The sequence below is a fragment of the Notothenia rossii genome (genome assembly GCF_949606895.1).
Source record: "Notothenia rossii genome assembly, chromosome: 10".
Lineage (NCBI taxonomy): Eukaryota > Metazoa > Chordata > Actinopteri > Perciformes > Nototheniidae > Notothenia > Notothenia rossii.
In genome coordinates this window covers 20,426,387-20,441,360 of record NC_136908.1, presented here as the reverse complement: position 1 = coordinate 20,441,360, position 14,974 = coordinate 20,426,387, and the positions used below count along the sequence as shown (strand labels likewise).

General features: G+C 39.8%; 2 protein-coding genes across 5 annotated transcripts; one reads left to right on the top strand and one right to left on the bottom strand.

Annotated features, from left to right (window-relative positions):
- Nucleotides 1-340: 340 nt before the first annotated feature.
- On the top strand, nt 341-5,425 carry LOC307022334 (G2/M phase-specific E3 ubiquitin-protein ligase-like). Of its 3 annotated transcripts, none has more exons than XM_079655087.1 (13): nt 341-504; nt 1,360-1,477; nt 1,612-1,724; nt 1,845-2,154; nt 2,280-2,371; nt 2,771-2,812; nt 3,040-3,107; nt 3,191-3,283; nt 3,390-3,700; nt 3,809-3,987; nt 4,137-4,309; nt 4,442-4,656; nt 4,768-5,425. In XM_079655087.1, exons 1-13 carry the CDS (start codon nt 439-441, stop codon nt 5,007-5,009), a joined length of 2,022 nt encoding a protein of 673 aa, XP_079511213.1. In that variant the 5' UTR covers nt 341-438; the 3' UTR covers nt 5,010-5,425. The 3 variants fall into 3 exon arrangements, with proteins under 3 accessions (XP_079511213.1, XP_079511212.1, XP_079511214.1); XM_079655086.1 differs by having other exon boundaries at nt 344-504; nt 1,612-1,733; XM_079655088.1 differs by lacking the exon at nt 3,191-3,283 and having other exon boundaries at nt 345-504; nt 1,612-1,733.
- Nucleotides 5,426-5,502: 77 nt separating this feature from the next.
- Nucleotides 5,503-8,211, bottom strand: LOC307022335 (uncharacterized protein). Of its 2 annotated transcripts, none has more exons than XM_079655089.1 (3): nt 7,353-8,211; nt 6,763-6,981; nt 5,503-6,299 (listed from the first exon to the last, which is right to left on the bottom strand). In XM_079655089.1, exons 1-3 carry the CDS (start codon nt 7,844-7,846, stop codon nt 6,083-6,085), a joined length of 930 nt encoding a protein of 309 aa, XP_079511215.1. In that variant the 5' UTR covers nt 7,847-8,211; the 3' UTR covers nt 5,503-6,082. The 2 variants fall into 2 exon arrangements, with proteins under 2 accessions (XP_079511215.1, XP_079511216.1); XM_079655090.1 differs by having other exon boundaries at nt 6,797-6,981.
- Nucleotides 8,212-14,974: the final 6,763 nt, after the last annotated feature.

The window sequence follows — 14,974 nt, the reverse complement described above, 5'->3', positions numbered from 1 at the left end:
TTATTCACAGGTTTCTTTAACCTGGAAGTTGCTCTTTAAACAGTGCCTTTCTGGTAGCTTTTACTCCCTCTCCTTTTGTTCCCAAAACACCAACCACACTCCACTCCCTCTCTGCCTCTAAGACTTTAGTCTTTAATTGTTCTCTTTCCGCTTTATAGATGTCACAATGTAACAATATATGTTCTACATCTTCTTTTACTGCACAGTTCCCACACTTGTTACTGTCAATTTCCTACGGTGGCCCTGAGAGGCCAGGGTGCTGCAAATAAAAGAACGCTGCAAATAAAAAAACCGCTGCAAATAAAAAGAAACAGAAATGCCGCGCAAATAAAAACGCCGCGATGCAAATAAAAAAGCCACAACGGAAGTGAATTACCGGGGACTATTATTGCTGATGCACATACGACGGAAGTTAATTACCGGGGACTATTATTGCTGATGCACATGCGTTTTTTTATGCGAGAGAAGAAGAAGGCTGGGGGATCTCCGGGAAACATCTCATGGGTAAGTTTATAATGTTAAAGTTACACAGGATGTAGATAATATCTGTCGCTGCCGTATTTATGACTTTAAATGACGTTATTTTGTGTGTGGGAGCAGATTATGTGTGTAGTGTATAATGTTAGTAGAACATAGCTTTGATCAAAACTGCAGAAAGCTATTTTCAAGTTGTTTGCTTGTCTGTAAAAACTGTTTGATTCTGCTCGATTTATCCGTGCAGCTTGAACCGTTTTAAATCTAGACCACACACACACACACACACACACACACACACACACACACACACACACACAGTATTCTTGCATGTTTAACTGCCGGAAACTTGTCTTGCCCTTGTCAGTGGGGAATGTCGTGATTAAGACACACTTGCAATCCATTTTGGGAGATTCCTTGTATTAAGCCAGCGTTGAAAGTAGTACTGATTAGTCTTTCCAAATGTGTTAGTGTTATTTAAAAACTAGTGCAGTGCCCGTTCGGGGCATGGCCGTTCAAAGCTTGTGCCTGTACTAAGCGGACCGATTGTTTGGCTCCCATAATTGCTGCTTGCAATGTTGTCCGGGGGGCGTACCCGATCGGAGCGCGTAGATTCGTCAAAAATAAAGGTTTAGAAAAATGAATCCCAAAAAATTCTAAATGAAGGATGCAAATCATCATGCAATCCGCAAGCCATATCCGAAAGCTTAGGTCGATCTGACAAACAGTCAGAGAGATATGCGAGCCACAGACACACACACAGACACACACACACACACGGACATTTCTTGCTTTATATATAGATAGATAGATAGATAGATAGAAAGATGTTCATGCAATTGAAGCGCAAAGCAACCTAATGATACTTTATTTGTTTTCTTGCAGGTCATAATGTATTGTCCTTTTTGTGGACAGCAGCAGGACTCTAAATCAGCCTTTTGCTGTTCATATGGCAAGGACCTCAAATTCCTGTGTGATGTTGATAAAACAGGCACAAGTGGAGGTAATTTTTATTTTTTTATTTTTTGAATTAGGCTTAGGCAATGTACACTCTATATCTTATGAGTATGGGTGAGAACACTGTATGTCTCTCTGTTCTTTGTCATTGACGATTGATTGGACTCTTATTTCAAGCAGAGGCTACAGGAAAAAGCACACTGGAGTTATTCCGGACTTTCCGGAGTGTAAAAGAGAAGGAGAGACGAGCAGGTTTTAAGAAAAAAAAAACACCATCAAAAGACAACCTGAAGGTTGTGAAGGTACATTTTTTTGCTGAGATATACTAATAATTTGCCGACAGTCCATTCTGTCATGTATTTATAGTGTCACTGAACTAGTTAACAGTCGCCTATTTCGTTGTTTCTCTGTAGATTTCAGTAGGCCTTATGAGGCTGAAAGATGGTGTACTGAAGACTGTAAGAGGAACAGTACTTCCCCTTTTGATGCGACCAGAGTCGGATGCGGACGAATTGCAGAGAGCTGCTGAGCAAAAAATGAAGACCTTCGACAGAAATGTACATGGTGGTCCCTACGTACTGCTCTACCCTGACGGTACAAAGATAACTAATATACCAGGAACAGAAGTACCCTTCACTCTAAACGAGTACAAAGAGGTAGTGGGGAAGGCCTACCAACGTATCACACTGTACATTTGTACAGCTGAAGATTTCTTTACATCTTGTAAGTAATTGTGAAATTAATTACCAACCAAGAAGAGCTTTTTAAATTGATTTGTTTGTCAAGGAAAGCACTCTGTTGTTCTGAGTAGTCTAAAATCCTCTTATACCTGTTCTTGTATTTCACAGCTCAGGAAACCAGCTCTGAATCCAACTCATCGGATTCAGAGGTGATCATCATGAGTCCAACTTCTGCAGAATTCAATGCAGCTGATACATTAGTGAGTACTACATTTGTTGTATCTTAGATCGCTTATATTGTAAATTCTATCTGGAAGTGAAAATGTTTCTAGATTTCACATAGACGGCATATTTTTACGATGAAACATGTCCCAAAATAGCATTTTAAATTGCGGTAAATGTTGCAGCGTCCTGGCCTACACATATTATACAAACTTAAGAAAACAACTTTATTTAGTGCAGATCCCTGCAAAATCACACCATAATAATGTGTATGTTTTTCACTGAAAGTAATAATGTAAGAAGGATCATTCCCCCTGGCGCAAATCACATACACTTTCTGTCAGAATAATAGAATTCAATATTTATGTTCAAATGTGTTAAGCTCTAGTTCTGTCAAATTTGAAGTGTCACACTGATATATTGTTTTTTACTTCCAGGTATGGGAACCTGCAGAGTCAGGCAGTGATTCAGCAGCTCCGGTAATTGTGGCTCCAAAACATTGTCTTTTGTTCACATTTAGCCTTGTCTGGAAATATTGTCACACAATTAATGTCTTAAACTACATGAAATAACGTGTCACACTGACCCAGAGATCCACGTTTGTGTACATTAGAATAGTCTTTTCTTTCTAGATCAGCCCTCAGATAGCCATGATTTAAAATACTTCAACTTACCTGTCCTATCCCTGTTATGGTTTGTGATTCAGGTCTTATTTTCTGACTCACAAGAGGGCCCAGGAACATCAGGAGGTGTGCTGGAAACTGCGTGCTATAGGTATTATACTTTCCTTTCTACAATTCAAGTATGTTTTATATGAAAACATCAACAATGTAAACTTGTGTATGTCAATTTCTCAGCAAATATACTCAGCTGTATGCGCCCATTGTAATAGAGGATAAGGATGACTCAGAGAGTGTTGAGTGCAGTCATGACATTCCAGAGGATACAAAGTAAGAGAAAAGTTACCCTTACTTCAACTGTGGTTGTTATTTTTCCTGATCAAAAATGTGTGCTATGGTGTACCATTTAACATGGTCATAATTTATCTGATGACAGGGTGGACCAGCAATCACTTTCTGAGATAACTGCAAACCTGGCCCTAGAGATTGACCATCGAGCTGTCAGCAGATTTAACATCTGTCGCTCGAACATCTGGGATGGAGCAGTCAGAGGATTCAAAAGGGCAACATTCTCAGAAAAGAAAGACATCCTGGTGAAATTCTCTGACGATGAAGGGAGGTTTGAGGAAGGTCTCGATACAGGTGGCCCCAAGAGAGAATTCCTCTCCCTTCTCATGAAAGAGCTGAACAAACGGCCCATATTTGATGGACCTGTGGAGAGCCGCTACCTGGTCTACAATTCAACAGGTTCTGTTTTGTGTATAATGTTTTAAAAGAACCCATATTTCAACCTTGCAGTGTTTTCAAATATGGAAACTGATTTAATATTTCTTTATTCTGCATTATCTTGGACAGCTATCAGAGAGGATGAGTATTATTTAGCAGGGAAGATGATTGCTGTGTCCATTGTGCATGGTGGACCTGGTCCTAATTTTCTGTCAGAGGATCTGGTCAGCTACATCTCAGGGCAGAGCAGTTTCAAGGCATCTGTCGGAGACATTACAGATGAGGAGATAGGGAAAGTCCTACAAGAGGTCTGAGAAGGGTGTGAAATTCTAGAATAGGTAAAGAGAGAGTTTTGTCCACTTAAACCATTCTTTCAAGATATACTTCTGGCATTACCATTTTTTATAATTACGTGTCATATTTGAAATGTGTGGGACTCTGTTATCTCTTCTTTTAGATTCAGAATTCACCCTCAGTGGAGATCCTTCAGGACTTGATGATACGGAACAGTGCCATGTTGCAGACTGCTGGGTGCTTCAGACATGTCAGGTCATGTGAAGAAAAAAAAATGATAGTAGAGGATTACCTGAAGTGGTACATAATCCACAGGAACAACACTGCAATCGAAAGGTAGGTTTTTGTATTTCATGGTTATTGCTAAAATAATTATGAAAAACGTGTTGCTGTTGTCCCATTTTCTTGCTTACTTACTTCTACATGATGCACATGTATCTTTGCATGCATCTTTTAATTGTATTTTAGATTCAAGGCTGGACTTGAAAGTTTGCAGTTTCTGACAGCTCTGCAGCAGCATCCGACGGTCCTGACCCCTGCTCTCTGTCATGCCGATGTGAAGCTGTCTGCTGCAGAGATGGAAAATCTGTTCCAGCCTGAATTTAGTCAACAGGGAAGCAACAGAAGGGCTCAGGAAGAGAAAGCTATGAGTTACTGGGCAGATTATCTTCTCGATTGTGAAGGTTAGTCAATTTGCTCTTGTCTGATTTTTATACACACAGATTATAAAGAGTTCCGGTGTTGATGTAGATAGTATTTACTGTCAATTGATTCCAATGTTCTCTACTTTTTAGAAAATGACAGCTCAGTGACCTTGGAGGAGGTGTTAATGTTCGCTACAGGTGTGCCATGTGTGCCTCCTGCTGGTATGAGTCCTCTGCCACGCCTTCAGTTCCTATGTTCTACAACGTCAACATTCCCAATGGCAAATACCTGTGCCAACATTTTAAAGCTTCCTCTTTTGGACACTTATGGTGCCTTCAAAGCCAACATGAACTTTGGCATTAATAATTCCCCCGGCTTTGGGTGCCTTTAAACAATTAAATAACTTGTGGTAAAAGTTAATGTTCCCACACACAGTAGCTACACAGTCCGTTGTTTTAATGTTGCGATCTGTCAGACCAAAATGTTGTGACGTAAGAGAGATGTGAGTATTTTTCATGGCAGATTTGTCCTATTTCATATCTAACATGTGAACAACACCACACATTTGTATTGTATTGTTATTATATTCTCGTTAGGTAGGTAAGGTAGACCGTGGTTAAATCAAGAGTTCAGAACATGTGTTAAGATGTTTTACAAATATTTACATAAACAGTAAATAAAGACTGCAAAAGGCACCTTGTTGTGCAAATGTGCCAATTTTGTTTTGCCCATTTTATCAACATGTTTTTACATGGACTTTGTGAAAGAGTAAAGCTGAATGACTCTTCATTAAATGGTTTAAAAGTGTTTCATTTTAACGTAAGGACTTGTTTTTCTACGTATAGCATATGTTACACACTCGCTACAAAGATGACACGGCTGTAGCTGGTTCACAAGATTTTATTCTCAGATCCACTGTGAAAACAGAAATAACAGTAGCATATGTGACTGATGCAATGAATGAATGTTATTGTTGATTCATCAATTTGTTATGGGCTGTGTCTGAAATCACTCAATACTCCCTATATAGAATTCCCTATATAAGGAGTAGGGAGTAGTGAATGAGAGTGATTTCGGACACGCCTTGGTCTTTAAAATGTCAGAAAGTGAAGCCTCACAGAGAACAAATTAATCCAGCAAATATTCACATTTTAGAGGCTGGAACCTGCTTATATTCAAAATTAAAATCAATTACCAAAATATTAGGTGTATAATCTTCTGACGATCGACCATTCAACTGATAACACGGATGTAACACTAAACATGTTTTACAAAATACATGAATATGGTGTATGTCTATTTAAACAAAGAAAGGTTTCAGTCTAATGACTTATGCAAAGATACAAGCTGAATATTTCACTGGACTTATCTACTAAGAATTGCAGCATTCTAAATAATATTCAACCTACATTGGAAACTTGTACACACAAAAAAGGTTCTGGGGGGCTGGTGGGGCAATGTATTCTACACTCCAGACATGTTTTTCATGGAAATGTAATTCTGAACAGCAGCTGTCCAGTTCACTGGTGGAGCCAACCCACTCCGTCTTTGCAAGTCCACAAAATGAATCTCCAGATTCTCATCGCCACACAAATTGTACTGGGATGATGCTTGCATGATGCCATCAAAGTGGTGTAGGGCTTCCCAGGACACTGGAAATCCACACTCCCTTCCGCCAAACCTATGACCAGTCATAAATTGAAACATGAGTCAAGTGATTACAAATGGATCATTTAACCCCCCAAACATGCTAGATAAGCATTATAACTAAAAATCCATTGAGTCAGTTCTTCGTTAATTAAATCCTAAACAAAGAGCTTTGACTTGAGAAATTAATCTCAGGTTGACAGCAGCTCTTTCAGTCAAATATGGTCATTCTACTCACTTTCTAACACAAGGTACTTTTTGGAATTGAGTAAGATAAATCGACAGAATAGCTTTGGATATCTTCTGATTTAGGTTTTGTGTTGGAATCCATTTTTAGTCGTTTAAGACTTGAAATCATTTTTGAAATAATGAGTTTTCAGACTAAATGAATCACGTTATTTATCAAGTGACAAACTTGTCATATTGGGCTGATACACCAAATTATATGAAGTCAGATATATTTTAAAGTAATATTACCAAACAATTTGAATACAAACCTGTGAGGCAGGTGGTACATGGCATCAGGTTTACCTGATGGACACTGAGACAGGCGAACAGGTCTGATGGTGTGGTTGTTCCACAGCTGTCTGTACTCATCGAGGTCTTTTTGGAAGATGCCCAAAAACACATATCGCAGCAGACACTTGTGCTCATGGCTCCCATTGAAGAGGTGCCTCTCTCTAAGGTCACTGAAGAGCTCGATCCAGAACTGAGTCCTAATGGTGGAATTCAAAACTTTTGTATTTCATGAAAAAAAGACAACTTCAAGTAAAAAGTCACAATATTTCTAGAGATGTTGAACATTTCTTGGTGCGCTCCTACATTATTTCATTTGGGAGCACATAAACTCCCTTGGGAAAATGTTAGTGTACAGCTCTAATGTAATTTCACAATTTTTTTTCATCCAGATAGATTTGAAGTATTTGGGCACCTCTGTGTACACACACACACACACACACACACACACACACACACACACACACACACACACACACACACACACACACACACACACACACACACACACACACACACACACACACACACACACACACACACAATTGGACCTGACCTTAAAAGGCTATACCTTTGCTTTCTGAAGAAAGACCACCAACTCTCGATGCGCTGGTTTGCAGTTGAGGTACCATACATGTGACTGAGGGCTCCTGCAAAATCATCTGTGTGTTGAGATCGTAATGTGCAGTTAATGGCTGCCATAGTGCAGTTTTCAGTTCCACAGTCAGTGCGAAGGCGGGCTGGAAGTAGTCCAAACTCCGATACACACTGCAGGTAGTACTGCGCAATGATGCCCGGATCGTTGTTAGTGCTGCCACTCCTGAGCCACATAACTTTCCTTGAAAAGCCGTCGATGCAGCCACTGATGGCAATACCAAAGGGTTTAAGTTTATCATATCCATCAGCGTGCCACACTTGGTTTGGTCCTGCTGTGACGTATCCCCTTCGGACAAACCTTCGCCTGGAACGAAGTTGAACACCAGATGGATCTAGTCTGGAAATCGTCTGTCTAACATCCTCCCTTTTTACTGTCAGGTGATACTTTTGTTGCAATGTCTGCCACATAGCTCTGTAACCCAACAGCCGACCCGAGCCTCTCAGTTCATGTGCAACAGTTTGGTGTACAGTGCCAATGGGAGTGTAGTCTGTCCTTCTTGTTAAGCCAGCGTTCTGTAGCCTCCTCTTTAAGGTCCTCAGACTAAGAAATGTTGTGTCTTTTTTCTAGAAAATCAAGTATCACTTCATAAGCGTGTCCCTCCGTGAAGTACTTGTGGATGAGGCCTGCCTTGATTCCTTCATTAGATGCTGTGACTGAAGGGAAAAGACAACAGTGTCATTAGGAATGAAACTTAATAACAAAAAACCTATTAAGAAAAAAATGAAAATGTATCAGTAATGAGGAAAATACCTGAAATGTTTGATGCATAAGTGTATGTTTTCAGTATGTTAAATTCGTGAACAATTCCAGACATGAGGAGCAAAAAAGAAGAGAAATAAACAGGCAAAGGACAACATATTGGGATACTTACATAATTGGTAAGGATAAAAATACATATCAATCTAGAGGTAGCGAACAAAAAGGTACCCTTTTAATGCCTGTATTTGTGCATAAACGCATCAGAAGGCTCAACCCTCAGCACATGAAGGAGCACATAATTGGTCAACTTTGGTATTTCACCTGATTTTTTTACTTGTTGGCATTTTTTTTTATCAGTAGTTCTAAAATCATGTTGAAATTGCCATGACTGACAATAATATGTGTATAGCATATATTAAAATGGCAACAAATCATATACAAATAAGACATTATCACTGTACTGGTGAAATTCTTGACTTTTAAGGAGGAGCTTACCATCTTCAAGAAAGGGAGCCAAACATTCAATGTTGCTGCCACAGGAGCCGCAAAACCTCCCAAAACACCCAGCAGTCCCACAATATGGACAATACATTGCCTGTGGAAAAAGAGCAATGTGAATGTTATTCATTTGCAATTAAGTAACAGCTACTTGGTAAGCTATTGCAGCAGGTAATGTTACCTGCAAACAGCTGACACTAATTTAACAGCAGATATCAGCTGCAATCACTTAATATCTGAACCATGCATCTACAATGTCAAAATACATTAAAAAAAAAAGAAAGATTTAAAGCCAGTACACTTCTCAAAGGAAGCACGTCTTGGATAGGATAGAGACCCTTCTCTATCTCTAAGCAGGATAAGAGACCCTCATTTATCTCTAGACAGGCACATTTAGATGACATGTTGATGGAGTCAAGATTGACTACAGGATGTTAGTGAAGATCTATACTTGTATGTATTCAATATAGGGCTGGGCAACGATTATAACGCGTTAACTTGCCCAGCCCTAATTCAGTAAAAGTTGTTCCTTCAGAGCATGTTGAGGAGAGGACCCGAGCTCGTCTGTTGAATAAAGGCATATTCAACTTACTTTGTGTGTCTTAGCATCATCTTTAAGTCCCGGTCGGCTCAGATCCGTTTGTTTAGAAAACAGCTAACGTTAGCAGATAAAAGTAGCTATGTTCTACTAACATTATACACTACACACATAATCTGCTCCCACACACAAAATAACGTCATTTAAAGTCATAAATACGGCAGCGACAGATATTATCTACATCCTGTGTAACTTTAACATTATAAACTTACCCATGAGATGTTTCCTGGAGATCCCCCAGACTTCTTCTTCTCTCGCATAAAAAACCGCATGTGCATCAGCAATAATAGTCCCCGGTAATTCACTTCCGTTGTGGCTTTTTTATTTGCATCGCGGCGTTTTTATTTGCGCGGCATTTCTGTTTCTTTTTATTTGCAGCGTTTTTTTTATTTGCAGCGTTCTTTTATTTGCAGCACCCTGGCCTCTCAGGGCCACCGTACTTTTCCCCATGATATACAGCGTACTGTTCAAAGCCGTTTGATTTATTCGGAGTCTAGCCATCATGATTTCCTCCCTTTTGTTTCTTTTTTTATGAATATTAATTGTAATTGTATTTTGTACTTTGTGATAGTCCTTGCCTTTCTGGTCTTTCTCCCACCTTTTCTGCCAGATCTCCATCCCTTTCTTCTTAATGACTGCTTTTCCTTCTCCTTTACCAAGTTGAACTGGTAATGTTATTTGCTTTTGTAGTGCAGTTTTTGCTAATCTATCAGCACACTCGTTCCCTTTCACCCCCTCATGTGCAGGCACCCAGCACAACTATAGATCTATGTCGCTTCTGTGCAGTCTTAACAGGCTATGATTCAGTTCTATGAGAATGTCTTCTCTAGTAGTTGTTGATTGTATGCTTTGTAATATGGACAATGAATCTGTACATATAACCACCCTATCTGGTCTGACCTCTTCAACCCACTGCAATCCTATTATTACAGCAAGCATTTCTGCTGTATACACTGATAATTGATCAGATGTTCTTTTTAAAATAGATATTTTAAAGTCTGGGATGTATATGCCAACTCCAACACGCTCTTCCTTGTTCTTAGAGCCATCTGTATAAATTTGTAGGTAATTATAGTACTTTTCGTTCAGATACATACTTGTTTTAATTCCCACTTCATTTATTTGCCACTCTTTTTTCCTTTCTACAATACTCATATATATTTTAGCTTCTGGGAACAGCCATGGGGGAACACTGCTAAATGTGGTTGCTTTGGCAAACGTGATATTCTCCACTCCATATGCCCTTGTTCTTTCCTTACTCGTCCAGCCAAACCCACGTCCCTGGAATTTTGCATATTCCCAGCAATCCTGTAATATTCTGTTTGGAATATTTTCTTCTCCACTACCATGTAGTCTGACCCAGTATGACAGAGCAAGTTTCTCTCTTCTGATCTCGAGGTGTCTCTCCTGCTTCTATCAGAACTGCATTAATAGGGGATGAATTTATTGCTCCAATACACAGCCGCAATGCTTTATATTGTATTCTATCAATTTTTAAAAGCGATGTTTTTGCTGCTGCTCCATATACTATACAACCATAGTCTATTGTGGACCTCATAATTGATCTGTAAATGTCTATTAATGCTTGTTTATCTGCGCCCCAGTTGCATCCAGCTACAGCTCGCAATAAATTTAATACTTTTTTGCATTTTGTTTCCACTTGATTAATATGCATTTTCCATGTGTATTTGCTATCAAACCACAGTCCTAGGTATTTGAACTCATTCACCTTTGTCATTGGACGCTCATTTAGTGTTAGCTGTTGGCCATCAATCTTGCGTTTGTTTGTAAATACCATGTAGCATGACTTGCTTTCTGACATTTTGAATCCCCAGTTATATGACCACCTCTCCACTTTTGTAATCGCTCTAGCTATATTCTCCATTACGTATGGGGCATTTCTTCCCCTCATCCAAATAGCCCCATCATCTGCGTACAGAGCCGATTGTATGCATGTGTCTAAGCAAGTAAATATATAATTAATCATGATGTTAAATAATATTGGACTGACTGCACTCCCTTGGGGAATACCATTTTCTATTTCAAAATAGTTGGAAATATCTGCTCCAACCTTTACTCTAAATGTCCTGTCTGTTAAAAAGGCCCATAACCAATTGTACATTCTCCCTCCAATACCATTCTACCCAATTTGATCAGTAACCCATCCCTCCACATAGAGTCATACGCCTTTTCAATGTCAAAGTACACTATTGCCATTATCTCTTTCATTTTCAATGTTTTTTCCACATCGTTACTCAACTCTTACTAGCGCATCTATTGTGGAACGCCCTTTATGAAATCCGCTCTGAAAACTTCTCAGCAGCCCTTTCTGTTCCAGTACATGTGAGAGCCTACGTACAATGATCTTTTCCATCCATTTACATAGGTGTGATGTAAGAGCTATTGGTCTGTAGTTACTAGGGTTAGCTGTATCTTTCCCTGGCTTATTGAATGGTAGCACAATTGCTGTTTTCCACACACTTGGCATATCTCCTTCTCTCCAGATTTTATTGAAAAGACTCAACACCATTTTCATAGTTTCCATAGGTAATTGTCTAAACATAGCATAGCATAGCTGGTCTTGTCCTGGGGCTGTATATCCTGTACCTTGTAAGGCTATTTTGAGTTCTGACATTGTAAATTCCACATCCAGAGCCGACCTATTATCCTGTCTCTTCTCCTTCACGTTTTCATTCTCTTCTAGTAACTGCTGTTTTTGCTGCCTATGAATATCACTGAGATGCTCCCCACTATGTACTGCTGCAAGTGTCCTTCCTAACATATCTGCCTTCTCTTTATCTGTCACTGCCAGCCTCTCCCCATCCACCAAGGCTGGAATTGTAATGGATTTCCTTTTCCCACTCATCCGCTTAAACATGGTCCAGACATCACCTAATTTAACTCCTCTGCCAATGGTAGAACAAAATTCTCTCCATGTTCTCTTTTTTGTATAATTAATTGTCCTTCGAGCAGCTGCCCTTTTCCTTTGAAACTCTATAACATTATTTTGCGTCATGTTTTTCTTTAATTCTCTAAATGCATTATTTCGCTCTTTAATAGCCCTGCTGCATTCCTCATTCCGCCATGGCACCACTTTCTTCCTACCCTTGATTGTTGTTTTGGGTATACTGTTCTCTGCTGCATTCAGTATATGTTGCGTTATTTGGCTTGTAATGACCTCTATGCTTCCCTCTGATGTTATCAGGTGTACCGACTCCTCACACCATATCCTAAATTTCCCCCAATCAGTTTTAGCAAAGCACCACCTGGTTATTACACCTCCTTCCTGCACATATACATTAGTATTCATTTTAGTAAGCACTGGATAATGGTCACTTCCTACAGTGGAGCTATTCAAAATAAACCATTCGCATGTATGAACCAAACAGTTCGACACTAATGTCAGATCCAGGCATGAGACTTTCCCCCTGTGTACATCTACTCTTGTGCCATGTCCATCATTAAGGCATACTAGTGTTCTTTCCTCCAGCATTTCTACCACTATATTTCCGTTACTATCTGTATGGTTGCTGCCCCATAGACTGTTGTGTGCATTGAAATCACCACACCAAAATTCCTTCCTATGTTTATTGCCTATTTCTTTAAATATATCAGTGGTTAGATTTTTACATGGGTTGTATAAATTGATTATCCTAATGTTATCTTGTTTCCTAGGGTTGCACATTTCCACTATAATACACTCTATATCAGATTGCACCTCCCTATATGCCACACCATCTTTGAGAAACGTGGCACACCCTCCACCATTTTGACTATAAGCTCTATCATGCCTTATACAACTAAATCCTGGAATGACAAAGTCTAATTGAGGTCGTAACCAGGTTTCTTGCACACATATTACCTCAGGGACCACCTCTAGCTCATATATATATTTCTTGACCATTAGCTATGAGGCTTCTTGAGTTTCACTGTAATATGTGCAGAACCATGATTAAGGATCTAACCCTCATCCTGATTTTCATTTTCCCCAGCTCCATTTATAGCCAACATTGCATGTATCTGATCTGCTTTAATATCTTTCATGTCTAGGAATTTTCCAGCTGCCTCCACAATGGCTTTGATTCTATCACTTTTCTTTTTTAACTGTAATGCAACATTTACAGTATGGCATATGAATACCACAAAATTCACCTTTTTCACTCCTAGAACATCATCATCCTCTTTACTCTTGGTGGCGCTGTGGGGTTGGATTTGAAGATTACTTTTTGGTGTGTTCCTGCCATTTTGTATTGTAATGCTCTGCTCCATTCCACTAGGGGTCTTATTGATTGTTATTGTTCCCCTTACTTTCTTTATTGCTTCTGCGTATGAAACTTTGTTTGTAATCTTAACCCTCTGCACCTCTCTCTGCACTTCACATCCTCCAAACGCAGCACTGTGATCTCCTCCGCAGTTACAACATTTAACCTTTGCATCCTTTTCACATTTTCCATACTCATGTTTTCCTCCGCATCTCGCACACCTTAGCTGACCTTTACATTGCTGCGCTGTGTGCCCCATTCGTTGACATGCGTAGCACCTGAGAGGTTTGGGAATGTACTCCCTAACAATGAAGTTCAAATATCCCATTTGTACTGCCTTAGGTAATATTCTCTCAAACTGAATGAGAACTGATAATGTTTCTTTGAGTGTGCCATCCCGTTTGCTTTTAAGCCTTGTGACTTCCACTACTTTGCCTCCTTTTAATTCACTTTTAATATCTTCCACTGACATGTCCAATGGTACTCCTGAAATTACTCCTCTCAGTTTTGCCATTGCTCCACATGCACCTTCATTTTCTCCCCATTCAGTGAGTTCATTCCCAGAATCTTTTCCTGCTGCTGTTTGTTATTGGCATGTATCAAAACCCGCTTGTTGTTCATGAATTTAGCAAATTTAATTTTTCCAATCTCTTTTTCAATTGCTTTGGTAAGTTTAATCGGGTGGTAATGCCCACCATCCTGATTGAATTCTATTACAACTTTCCACTTGTGTTCTAGTTCTTTATCCAACATTGCTTGGCTGACACTTTGACTGATTTTTGATTTTTTGCTTTGATTAGCCTTGTCTGCTTCACCCGACCAATCCGACCAACTTCTAGCTCTTACTGAACTATCTCTTTCTTTCAAAGATCTTTTCTTTCTCGCAGCTTTGGATATCATCCATTCCATATCGTCTCTTTGGCTACCATCTGAGCTGGTTGACATGATGAAACACTCAATGTACAGTTTATACAAATCCGCCCAAAAATAACAGTCCAATGCTACCGTTTCTGTATCCGAGTTTTCCGATTCTCTCTGAGCTTTCTGTCACGCGTCTCCGACTTACGGCTCGTGTATCGCCCTCATGTGACGTCCGTCCGTCTGACCCTCAGCACAACAAGAAACGGCACTTAAATATACAGACTCAGCCTCCAGAATGTTCTTCTTCTTCTTCTTCTCTTTTTTTAATGGCGGGTCGCAAACAGCTTTTGGTTGCATACCGCCACCTACCGTACACGAGTGTGTATCATCATGTCCAGCCTCCAGAATGATCTCCGTTCCCAGCCTTTGTACTCCTCCCCCGGGAGATGTGCCGGAAGAGGCGGGGATTGGATGACGTCTCATCCAATCACCTCGTCGGATGCAGCGAGGGCGGGACGTCGGAGGAACTGCGCCGCTCATGTGTACACACACACACACACACACACACACACACACACACACACACACACACACAAACAGGTTTAACAGCTTTAACA